We start from the raw sequence: 12,738 nt of genomic DNA on the forward strand, positions 1-12,738 counted from the left end.
TCCATAGGGAAAGCTATCTATATTCATAGGAATTTCTAAACAATGACAGACTAAAGTCAGGAAGGGACAAATCAACGGTATTGTTTGCACATTTAAATGAGGCTGACTTTCTGCAGCCTTCTCATTTGCGAGCAAGAAAATTTTCAGAGTACTTGATGTTTTTTTTTTTTTTTTTTTTTTTTGGAGACGTCACAACGACAACCATGTTAAAAAGCAATCACCATCTACTTTTTCATTAGTCATTCATGTTCAAACTCAAATGTTTCATAGTTCTTGCATCTTAATAGATATGCAGACTATTTGAGCTCGGAAAATCTGGAAAACATCATGAGCAACCTCAGTTTCTGCTTATTAAAGTCATATCTGACATTACTTCTTAATAAAATAACTTGTTGATCTAGAGGACATTTTGGCAAAAATTACAACATGTGCGTATTTATTTCCATTCTAATAAATTGCTTGTGTCATTTGCATGCATCCCCCTTGTTTCTTAAATGACTATATCGCAGGAACTTAAAGACGTTTACGAGACGATAATATTTGATCAATCTCAAAAATCTATTCGACAAGCCATATCAAAGCACCTGCCGTTTTGCAGCCGAAGGTTAAAGGCCCACGCTGGGCTACGAGCAAATCATAATGGTGCTCACTCTCTGGCTGACACTTGCAGCCTGGGAGTGCTTTAATAAGCTGCTGGCTGACAGACAGAGGCAGAGGAAGTGAGGCGCTCGCTCTCTTTGGGAACGACACCTTGCTCTCCCTGACGGGCGAGTGCGTGCTGAAGTTATAATAAGAGGTTCAAAAACCTCTTGGCTGAGGTGATATCATAAGATTCCAAAAGAGATTGCCAAGCTCCAGGCTGATGATCGGTGAGACTCGGAGTCGATCCGCGTTTCATTAGCATTCGATGCGGAATAGAATTGTTAAGGGCGGATAATGTCGAATTTGAAATCTCGGTTAAAATGTATTTTTCAATGGTCATGCTGTGTGTTAAATATTTAATGACTTGTTTTTTTGAAGTTGTGCTACCTTGCTGTGTCGCCTCCAGCTGGACCAATTCCATCATGTGAGTGAATAAAATTGTACTACATTCTAAATTCAAGTCACAAGGAAAAAGTCATTTTGGTCAGAGCAATAAGAATGACTGAAATGTGCTGAAAGTCACATTAGTAGAAATGAGACAAATACATTATAAGGCCATATCAAAACTCCTCTATTGAACAGAGAGTTGTTGACGCTATCTGTGTTACTTGATGCACAAAAACAATTTATACTTGCATGGAATGCTTTGCTTGCTGAGAGTGCATCAGTGGTTTGAATGTAAAATACTACGGCTTCCTTTTTCCCTTTAAAAGGGATACTCTTAATTTTAGTGATGTCCTGAGACTTTCTTTCCCATTAAACTGTGACCTACCGTGTTTTTCGGACTACAAGGCACACTTAATATCATTGAATTTTCTCATAAAAAAAAACGGTGCCTTATAATCAGGCGTGCCTTATGTATGGATGTCAAATTATTTGCCGTACTAGTTTGTTTGTTTTATAAAGCCGTACATTCTACATGTGGAAATTTCGCAAAGAAATGAACCTGTACATTGACACTGCGCCTTATAATACGGCGCACCTTATAGTTCGTAAAATATGGTAATTGTTTGTATTTACAATGGCATTCATAAACTTTTCTGGATTAATCTTATTTTCGGAATTCCGAATCTGCTCTTGTTTTTTTTTTTTTGGACCAGCTCATCAGGTTTTCAGAATAATAAAAATGAGACAACAATAATATAATATGCACTACAGTAATATATTTGCTACCATTTTTGTTTTTAAGGGTGGAATTTATTTCTGAAATGTCATAATTATTATATTATATTAAATTATATTATATTATCATAGAATATAATATTGTATAATATATTACAACAAAATAAAATAGCTCACAAACCTGCTAGGAAAAAAAATACATTTTAGAAATCATCGTCAGAAATACTTTTGGGGACGCATATCTCTGATTAAAATTTGTTGTTGATCAGTGTAATACTTTATCTGCCTTGCCTCCGTACGACCACACTAAAAAAGAATTCAATATCCCCACAGAGAAGATCAACTGTTGTAGCAGTGGCCACTAGTGCCAGATATAAACACCCCCTGTTAAAAGATTATTTTTATCAGTCATCAGTGCATTGACTGAGCCAGCCCTCCGCCATGTAAAAGAATATCACCGCCTGTCCCGAGATTAGAGCTGTATTGCAGCGACTTTCCATTGCAGGGCAATAAAAAGTAATACACCCAGCTTTCACTCACAGGTTTATACGCCGCTCAGAGAATAAGGAATTGGCAGTTAAAAAGCAGGGAAGATAAGCAAGCTATGATAATGCAGGTACTGCATGCCCCCTTCTGTGGGAGATGCGGAGAATGTGCATGAAATATTGTTTTCACTGGTGCGCATGATCCAAATGGACTCCAGCTCCAGTATTTAGATTCAAATGATATTAAGGAACCAACGGGTCAGAGTGCAAAATGCAATTCACCCCCATAATTGCATAATGCCCTGCTTTGGAAGTGATTGCATTTCTCTGTTGGCTCCCAGTCAATCTTTGTGTGCATGCACGCCAAACACGCCATACTGTGCATAAGGGGAATGTTTGGCAAGTCCGAGTTGTTTGACTAGGTAGTCCACTTCCTTGGCCCCAATGCAGTTGGTGGAAGCTCTTGTTTAAACAAGGTAGACAGTGCATATAATCAATGTAATCAGTCCGTCCACCAATTCTTAACTCATTTATTCCCAGCTGTTTTCGCAAGCGGAAACAGCTCAATCACTGCGCTTTTTTTCTGGCTTTCGACTGATTTTGTAAGGCCTACGTGTTAAAAACACGGAGCTCTGACGCAAGGCTAAGACGTATAAATCCGTCTTTGGGAGGCAGGGACTACAATTTTGAAAACATGTATTTCTACGTCTTATGGATTGAATGAGCTAACGACAACCACTGCTCTCCATAATCGTTAGAAATTTAGCAAATGCACGGGAGGATGTTGGTGAGATAGCAGTAGAAGTCAGACAGCACTTTTGATTTGACTGCACTGGAGACTGATGCGAAGCCCTTATGATCCCGAGATCGGTAAATACTGTCGTTTTTTTTTTTTTTTTTTTTATAGATCTTACTTGTTGCATGTAAAATATGTTTGCGATTTCAAACGACCTCTCAACATTGCGCATTTTACAGAGCTCCAATACATTTTCTCGCAACCAAGCTGTATTTTTTATTTATTTTTTTTTTTAATACAGTAGTAAACCCTAGTGACATACGGGGTCTCTTTACAGCTCACTTCACATTTCATCTAAGAGCCATGTAGATAAACCAGAAGCCTTCACTTGCTCTGTTGGCTCTTGCTGCTGAAGCAATAGGACAGGAAAATCATTGCCATCAAAACAATCCCGAGGAAGGTCAACCAAATCAGGGGAATTAAATTAGTCACCTTGAAGAAAAACAGAGACCTGCGAACCCATGTGAGGACCAACACGGAGGCGGAGACACTAAATGACGGAAGTAATTGAATGTCTTTGTTTACTTGCTAATAAACATCCGCAATTAAAAATCCAGTTCAGCTTTATTATTTGCATCTTGTAATCGTTTTTCTAAAATGGCGGTGTTTTCACCCTTTTTTTCTAAAAGTGTATCTTCAGAACACAAAGAGAGAGAGCGAGATAGCAAATAAGCAGTTCGGAGCCAAAGACTGGAACGCTTTGAGCGTCGGGATTGTTTCCACTTAATTTACATACAACAGTGCAATCTCATCTTCCAGAAATGTGTTCCCATTGTCGTCGACGCAAAAGAGCTGCCGGGTCTTTTCAGCTCAGGGATTTATTAGACGAGCAAATCATTTGGATGTTAGTATGTCAGACACAAACGCTGCGACTGGATTCTTCGAGTCGTCAAGCGTAGTCCAGCCGTTTTCGATTACTTAACTTGAACGGACCGTTTCTGACGCGACACAACGAACAACAACGTGAGAGTAAATCGAGTGATTAACCGGTAGCATTAATGCTTGAGACGTCTCGTCACGTCTCAAGTGAAATTTTTAAATCAGCCAGTACAGTTTATGCGCCACGTAGCAATTTTCAAAGCTTTATTCCACATAAAAGGTAAAGGTTCACTCAGAGTGTGCTGATTTAAAAACAAACAAAAAAAAAACAAAACACGCCATGTTAACCTGCATGTTTTCCTATTGGATTAAAAAGGACTGCAATTTTTTTTTTTTTTTTTTTTTTTTTTACACCTCATTGGTCAGTTGCAGAGGGACGATATTTCACCCCATACAGTGATTACATGCCACCTCCACTGTATCCAGGGACCTCACTGCAGATTCCTGTCATTTACAGCACATTGTATGTCTTTGCACTTTCTTGCCGGCAATATAGCAAGCCCCTAACTGACTCTCTCGGGATAGAGAATGACCCAGGCTCACTAAATATCCCGTGCAGCAGCCCAAAGTAGCCATTTAAGACTGCAATGGAATGTCCCTCCTGGCACTTCCTGCCTAGCCAATTAGAGGTCCGAACAGAAGTACTCAAGCTGAGCGCTGCATTGGATAGATGATGTCATTGTTTTCGGGGAGGGGGGGGGCTAAAGCCGTTAGGCTCTGCGTGGATCCCCAAGTGCAACTTTTTGAAATGCAAATTAAAGGCAAAAGCTTCCTCAACACTTTCAGAAAGAAGCTGTTTCTCTTCACATGCCGCTGTTGCGTCTTTTATTCAGTTATGCAAGTGGATGAAAAATAACGACACAATTCGCTGTGTTTAAGATGCGGAAAATATGTAGCGCTGTGTTGAAAAAATGTGGCGTTGTACCAAGGAAAGCAAAAAAAAAACAAAAAAAAAACGTGTTTGGTGATGAACTGTAACAGTAAGTTTATGTTGCTTCTGGACAGCGTTTGCCTGTAGGCGCACATTGTTTCTCTCACAAGTTCACACGAGGACGTCAACACCACCCAAGGCTAGACTCACTTTTGGTCGTCTTTGTTTAAACAAGAGAAAAACGGAAAAATCTTATTCACATGCACAGCAACTCACAAAATCGTTTTTTTTCTTTTGTTTTTTTGTAATCAGAACATTGTTTGAATGATAAATTGGAATATAAATCTGAATTGTGGTGATGAGATTTAATTTGCGGTTAGTCCAGATTTTATTTGGCATAATCCACTTCTGTCGCATGCCAGAAAACAGGCGGGCCAGGACATAATGAGGGGTGGTGTTGTAAACAAACTACCAATCACGGCTGTCATGGCTCTCAGGCTACGGCACCGTTCCATTAAGCTGTTAAGCAGCTCATTATCCATTTTCCTTTATATTCCCTCTCCATGATGATTCAAAAATGTGATTGTGTTTAAAAAAAAAAAAAACAGATTAAGAGATTAAACTGACAAAAAATGTAGACTAGGACAGTCCTTTTTTTTTTTTTTTTTTTTTTTTTTAATGATGACACAAGCACGCCCACTGGTATTGTTTTCCCCGAGTCTTCTGAGCAATCTGAACAAAGCAAACAATGCCCCATAAATTCAGGCTCTCTCGTTTCCATTTAAAATTCTTAACATCAGATAATATGGCATATCTGTCCTCTCAAGCTCTTTAATTTCATATTTTCATTTCAACTGGTTGAGGTTGTGCACAGATCGATGTATGCAATTAGAGACACAGGACTCAGCATTTGTGCTAATGCGCTTAAATGGATTTTCTCATTTGCTCGAAGGTAACCAATACTGTACAACTAAATCTGTCGCCTTGGTCTTTATGGTCAGCATCTCTTTTAAGCATTAACGCAAGATTAATTTTTAAAAACATGAACAGGATTAAATATTTTAAACTCAGTTAAATCAGTTTTGTTTTTTTCCAAACATTAATTTGCCAAGTTTAAGTTTTGAGAATTGTTTCTAAAAAAAAAAAAAAAAAAAAGAAAAATCCTGTAAAGATGACTCAGTTTAGATTGCATTGAAGGATCACACACTTCATATTTGATGATTTTGCATTAATTACAATATATTATTCAAGTAAATACCTGTTAAAAGCCTCACAAAAAAATAGTAGTAGAAAAAAATGCGATTAATCGCAATTAATTACAGATTTTTTGGCGATTAGTTAAAAAATGTAATCACTTGACAGCACGCACTAATATATATATATATATATATATATATATATATATATATATATATATATATATATAACTGCTAAAATGAGAAAACTGACTGCGTACAACGTGTCGGTGCCGCTCAGATATACACTATCTGTGTCCCTTATTATTCATACAGGTGTTTCTCAGTAAATGTGTGTGGGCTTGTCTGCTCAGATAAACGTCCTGCTGACACTAACTACCAGCACAGGTTCTCTCTTTGGCTGTCTTACCTTCAGGGTGAGCTGCACAGCACCTTAACAGAAAGTGAATACTGCCTTCTGTCCCTTTGAAAGAGCATTGATTTTTTTTTTTTTTTTTGCTGAAACCAAGGTCAGTAGGAAGAACAAGCCGGGAGCTTCTTATTGCCTCCAAAATACCAAGCCTGTCCGTCAGTCTATTTGTTGACAGCAAAATAAACTCAAATGAAGATAGTTGACTTATCGTGTGTTTGTAATTACTTCAAAAGAACTTCAAACTAAGTTCAACTTCAGTTTAAGGAATCCGCTACGACTGTAAGCTATGAATGTCATCGCTTTAAATTGCTTATTATCTCGCCTTCCTGTGTTGAAATGTGCCTCTTGACCTTTGGCATAACATTCCCTTGGCTGCTTGTGAACTCGTACGTTTTTTTCCGTGAAATGGCCTGTGAAAAGCCGACACGTTCGCTACCTGCGAGATGTGAAGAAGTAATTGGTCTAATCATGGCAGGTGACGGCCCCTTGCTAATTAATTCTTTCCCAATAAATGGTCACTATCCCTGCTACGAATCACTTTTGGAAAACCACATCCATTATTTTGAGGCATGTCTTATTCATTTAAATGATCTTTCACAGATTCCGACTCATTTGTGTACCCCGAAATGCGTTACAAAGAAATGAACTTGGAGTGTAACTGATTTCTTAGTTGGCTTCACCTCGTGGGGAATGTAAAACGAGTGCAACTTCAATTTCGGGTTCACGAGCTGAATTTAAAGTTGGCCAGCATTAATTACGGAATGTTAGCGCGTTAAGAGTCCAAGGTGGCATAATGGAGTACCATCATTACAGGTTAATGTGTGTGAGATCCTCGTAAGATATTTGCTTTTTGAAAGTTGCTTGCAGTCAATTTGTCCGTGGAAGACTGTGGAAGAGTGGAATTGGTTAGTCCGATCTTCATTTGATACTAAAATTTAAATACTACAAAAATAGTGAGCCTCGATCCCAAAATTGTCATTATTTAAATTTTCCACATTTAAAAAAAAAAAAAAAAAAACAACGGCGAGGCGCATCCAATTTGCTCTCATTTTTGAACATTCTCATCCGATACGCCAAACGTCATTAAAATACAAGCAATTCTTAATTTTTCTAATTTGACCGAATGATTCTATCCCAAGCAGCCCAGACCTCCTTCACAATGCCAAATGGGGCTTGTACTTGGTAATGAGACTTAATTGCGTTGTAATGTCGCTAATATTTGGATGCACGAGGAAAGTGAGCCTACAGGGAAGCGGATGTAATTAATGAATTGATTTCCCGGGATGTGGATTGACGGGCCAAGGTCTTGCTCTGGGACTGGCTGATGTGACGGTGTGCGGTGCATCAAATAAGCTAGAGAGGGAGTCAGTTATATCATCACGTCGTCATTGGATTGAAATGCTTCATAAAAGACCAGCTTCGCATATTTGAGTCTTTTCTTTGTGAGATCACCCGGAGCGATCGATAAGAAGTCATTGCACCTCCGTGTTGTTGTTGAGCAGAATGCATTGCTCTAAAACGAGGCGATCGTGCGTGCGGGGTTTTCCGCATATTAGCATACATTTCATGTAATCGTGTTGATTCCGTGCGTGCAATCCGTGATGATTCTTCGTGCGTCGGTCGCAGCAGCCGACAGGTCCGGTATTACTAACGGCGCACAGGCAGCTCCCATGGGGCCGTGCAAGCTGACCGAAAGGAAGAAAGGCAGCTGGTGGCCTTCGTGCAAAGCCGACCAGCGTTTCTTCTTTGTATCTCGGCCCCCCCACACACACCTCCCCTATACACGCACGCATGCAGTTATACAACACTTATCGCTTTGTTGATTTATTTATTTATACTTTTCAAGCATCAAGACAATTTTTATGTCAACCTTTAATTCACACTCCACAAGAAGCCTATTTAAAAATTGGACAATCAGCGTTAAGATCATCGCATCGAGTGTTGCTTGGGAGAAAGCACAATGAATTTAGGCCTATTGTTTTTATTTTTCAACCGTTGAACACAGAACTTGGAAACAATCTATTCCAGAAACCCCTCTGAGCTTTTTTTTTTTAGTTCACTTATTGCATTATTTGAGTTCATTGGTCACTTCTTTCCAAAAATAATCATTATTAATTCATTCACTGCCAACCCAGGTAAAAGAAATTTAATTTTTGACTTCTATATCCGTCAATTGCAGTGAATGCGTTAATATTAAAAGAAAAAAAATGTTTGGAGTACATTTGGTGGAAAATGTTAACAATTAGTACATTCAGTTAAGAGTGAAATATTGTTGATGAGTACTTCTCATTATTATATTCATCAATCATGACGCAGTTATAGACCCCGTTTGTAATAGTGTGCCTTGTTTCTGTGATAGTATAATTGTCCTTCCATCTTGAAATAATTTATTTGACAAGCTGTCAGAAGAAGATGAAAGCAGCCAAAATGGACAAAATAATATTGAAGGCGTGTGCACAACTGTAAATGTGCACGTAGAATAAAGAGAAAATCCTGGAGTTCAGAGATGTGTTGGCAATGATTCAATAGCCTGATGACAGTTTTTTGGCTCTTTTCACATTTCTGTGGCGTCTCTCAGACGGCAGAAGTGTGAACTGCGTGTGCCCTCCTTGTGACGCGTTTTATGAACGTCCCAGAGCGGTGTGACGACTACCCCGCAGATGTATTGTGGCATTTTAATAACATGCCGGAGCAGCCTTCCTGTCCTGAATGGTGCAGTTCCTGTCCCTCATCATGATGGAGTTTGTCACACTCAACTTTCAAATGGCTGGTCTTAGAGGAGATTTCTTCTGTGTGTGAATACAGATGATTTGTAATTCACAGTGTAAAGATGAAGGTAAACAGAGCCAGCTGACACAGTCGGAGCTGGCTTTGTTGGGGTTTGGCAGCAGTTTTTACCTGAAGCTTGAGAGGAGGCGAGGACAACATGGGCAACGGCTTCTTGTCTGTCTGTCGGGTCCAGCAGCTATGCTTCAATCCTTTCTGCCAAGTTCATACCATCGCAACGTGTTTGGATTTCACAATGCATTCATGTAGCCCACTGTAGATGTCCATCCTTACTTTGCATGTCATCCAATTTTGCTTCTGGTGATACATCAATCAAGGATTTAGATCCTTCAGTGTTTAGAAAATGTTTGGATTTGAACATACAAAAACATTGCTTGCACTTAAGAAAGAAAAACTTCTTTTTTTAGGCCACATAGTTTTCACTATACAGTCCTCTTGCTTCAAACAGTAAAACTTGAAACATTCCAGATTTTGCTTTGTTTTGTTCCTCAAACCACTGCTTTTCCTTTCATGTCTTCATCATTATAACTTGGGCTACAGCTCCTGCTCATTTGTCCAGTATGGTTTGGCAAAGATCTCTGAAAATCCCATAGGACCATCAGGATGAGAGTCTGCCTGCCATAACTTTGGGGAAATCTCACAAGTCTTACGTGTAGCTTGTTAAAAGGTAAACAGGTTAGATGTTCGAATATAGCACATGAACCAAGGCGTGGACATTGCAGTGTTATCCAAAAAGTTATATATATATATATATATATATATATATATATATATATATAAAACAGATTCATGTCATGAAATATTCTATTTTTTTTGCTTTGTTTTTAACAATTGCACATAAAAGGAAAGAAAATGTTTTAATTGATCTCAAAAGTAAATAAAAAAACGCAGGTATGTGTGGAAAATGCATGCTCTTGAATTGTGGATATTTCAAATAGTCTGTTGTGAATTCGTGTTGTTGAAAACCCATTTGGAAAAATTACACATTTACCACCTTTTTGTGGTACGTGAATGCACCACTAAAACGTCATTGTTTCTTGCCTGTGGGAAATGTATGCTTTTGTAGCTTCACGTAATGTATCACGCGATGTGTACAACTACAAGTCCCATGTTCAACAACGCGGAAGTGTCGCAAAGAGAGAATTCCACCTAGCTGCAAACATGTCTCGTGTGGCGAAGAAGCGAAAATTTGATAAAACCCGACAAGACAGCCTCTACTTTGATAGCTATTCCGATGTAACAATACACGAAGAAATGATAGCGGACCATGTACGAACCAACACGTACAGACTGGCCATTCTGAAAAATAGCGAGTCGATTCGAGGCAAGGTTGTGCTGGACGTCGGGGCAGGAACCGGCGTTTTGAGCATGTTCTGCGTCCAAGCCGGTGCAAAGAAAGTGTACGCCGTTGAAGCGTGTTCCATAGCCGAAGAAGCGGTGAAAATAGTCCGACAAAACAACATGGAGGACAAAATCGAAGTCATACGAGGGAGTGTCGAGAGTGTGGCGCTACCGGAGATGGTGGAGGTGATAGTGAGCGAGTGGATGGGTTATGCACTCCTGCATGAGTCCATGCTTAACTCGGTGCTGTATGCGCGCGACAAGTGGTTGAAAAAGCCCGGCGGGGTTCTTCTGCCCAACAAAGCCGAACTTTTCATCACGCCCATCTGCGAGCCAGTTGTGGAGGACCGCTTGCACTTCTGGTACACGGTCAAAGACAAGTACGGTGTCGACATGTCATGCATGAGTGACTTTGCCAGGAAATGCATCAAGAACTCTGACATTTCTGTTAGCCCGGTCACAGCCGAGGATGTGCTGTCTCACCCGGCCCGGTTCGCCGAGCTGGACCTCTACACGACCACAGTGGAGCAGCTGCGGTCGGTCAAGGGCCACTTCAGGTGCGAGTCTTTCGGCTCGGCTGCAGTCAACGCATTTTGTGTCTACTTCACTGTCTCGTTCCCTTGTCCGGATAAAGCGCAACCACTAGTTCTCTCAACGTCCCCATTCAAACCCGAGACCCACTGGAAACAAGCAGTTTTGTACCTGGATGAGCCGGTGGACGTGGTCCAAGACACACTGATGACCGGTGAGGTCAACATGTACCCCTCGGAGGAAAGTGACAGACATGTGTGCATTCACCTGGAGTACTCCATTGGAAAACATAAAACACGCTCCAAGACATTTTCTATCCCTGACTGGACCTCTGAAACACTATCCTAGTGTAGTCTTTTGTCCTTAAACGCATCACCGTGCTGGATTTAAATTCAGGCATTAAGGATGAACAGACATTTGAGCATTTGTTCATTATCCTTGTTCTCCATCTTGACGACCATGTCACTTGTATGCTTTTGTCCGCACTATTTGGTCGACTATACACTGCCAGTTGACGTATGCTACTAGTAAAACAATTCAGTTAGTGTAATTGTACAACAGTCTAAGTCTTTTATTCGTAAGGGCTTTATGGAAAGTTGTTTGAGGATTTATGCAACATTGTTGGTATTCAGATGAATGTCCGAGCATGCGTTTGGTCCTCACCAGTTGGACAGCTCTGTTTTATTTTAATCCATATAAATCATTCAGAGTTGCATTTTGTTTGTTTTCAAATCCAATCAGATGTGATTCCTTGCACCACCATGCTAAGATTTTGAGTTGAGTGCTATTTCATACTAAAGACCTGCACTGTGCTTGTTTCCAATATTTTAGAAATGCAACGCAGTACTCAAATGTGTGCCTAATATTTTTTGTCATAAATCATAATTTTGGTTTGTGACATTTCTGTGCATCACTAGTAAATCGTGCAAATTTAAGAGATAAACAATTAGAAATTGAATTAAATGAATTGTTTTGACTTGACTTTGGATTGTTTTTTTTTTTTTTTCAGTCTTGACTTGTGCAAACAGATTTTTAATGAGTACAAAATATTTCACAGTGGGTGCTTGAAGTTAAAGGTTGCGCTAAAAATAGCAGTTGTTTATAAATTTGTAGTATAATGTCGACAACAGTGATATAATCAAGCCAGAAATACTATTGTTGTGTATTTTACCCATTTCTGAGAGGCATGCTGGAAAACAACGCGCTTGATCCACATCGTGGATATCAGCAAACGGTTCACCCGCACGACCGCATAAATGAATACTATTCACCCTCTATGGTGTAAACGCAGTCATCTGGAAAGAGAACTCCTCTCTAAAGTATTTTGATGCCTTTGAATATGTTCCGCGGTCACGTCACTTATGACGTTGAACTGCATTCAGGTCAAGACCACACTGAAGGCAACAAGCATGTCGATGAGCTTCCCCGAGATGATTTCTGGCAGTTTGCGCCGACCTTTTTTTGGTTCCACCGGCCGATAATTGCAGCAGCTGTATGTGTGGCTGGTCTCAGACGACCTTCGAGATGAAGATGCTTGATGTCGCGGTCGGTCGCAGGCCGGCTGCCAAATTCTCTGAAATGCCTTTGGAGATGGCTATGTTAATGAAATGAAAGTTCATTTCAAAGGTAGTGGCTCTGGCAGACGATCTCGTATTCAGCATGCCGACTGCACGCAC

General features: G+C 39.9%; 2 protein-coding genes across 14 annotated transcripts in view; both read left to right on the forward strand.

Annotated features, from left to right (window-relative positions):
* ntng1a (netrin g1a) overlaps nt 1-12,738 on the forward strand; it is a 129,826-nt gene that overhangs the window by 47,955 nt on the left and 69,133 nt on the right. The gene's annotated exons all lie outside the window — the stretch shown is intronic.
* On the forward strand, nt 10,286-12,043 carry prmt6 (protein arginine methyltransferase 6). Its single transcript, XM_088283145.1, has one exon. It carries the CDS (start codon nt 10,352-10,354, stop codon nt 11,408-11,410), a length of 1,059 nt encoding a protein of 352 aa, XP_088139271.1. The 5' UTR covers nt 10,286-10,351; the 3' UTR covers nt 11,411-12,043.

Source organism: Idiotropiscis lumnitzeri, chromosome 19, assembly GCF_059441095.1.
Source record: "Idiotropiscis lumnitzeri isolate Australia: NSW breed Sydney's pygmy pipehorse chromosome 19, RoL_Ilum_1.0, whole genome shotgun sequence".
In the NCBI taxonomy this organism is placed as follows: Eukaryota; Metazoa; Chordata; class Actinopteri; order Syngnathiformes; family Syngnathidae; genus Idiotropiscis; species Idiotropiscis lumnitzeri.

What these genes read in the sequence shown, in the direction of transcription:
- prmt6 (XM_088283145.1), top strand. Translation starts at nt 10,352, where the DNA reads ATGTCTCGTGTGGCGAAGAAGCGAAAATTTGATAAAACCCGACAAGAC.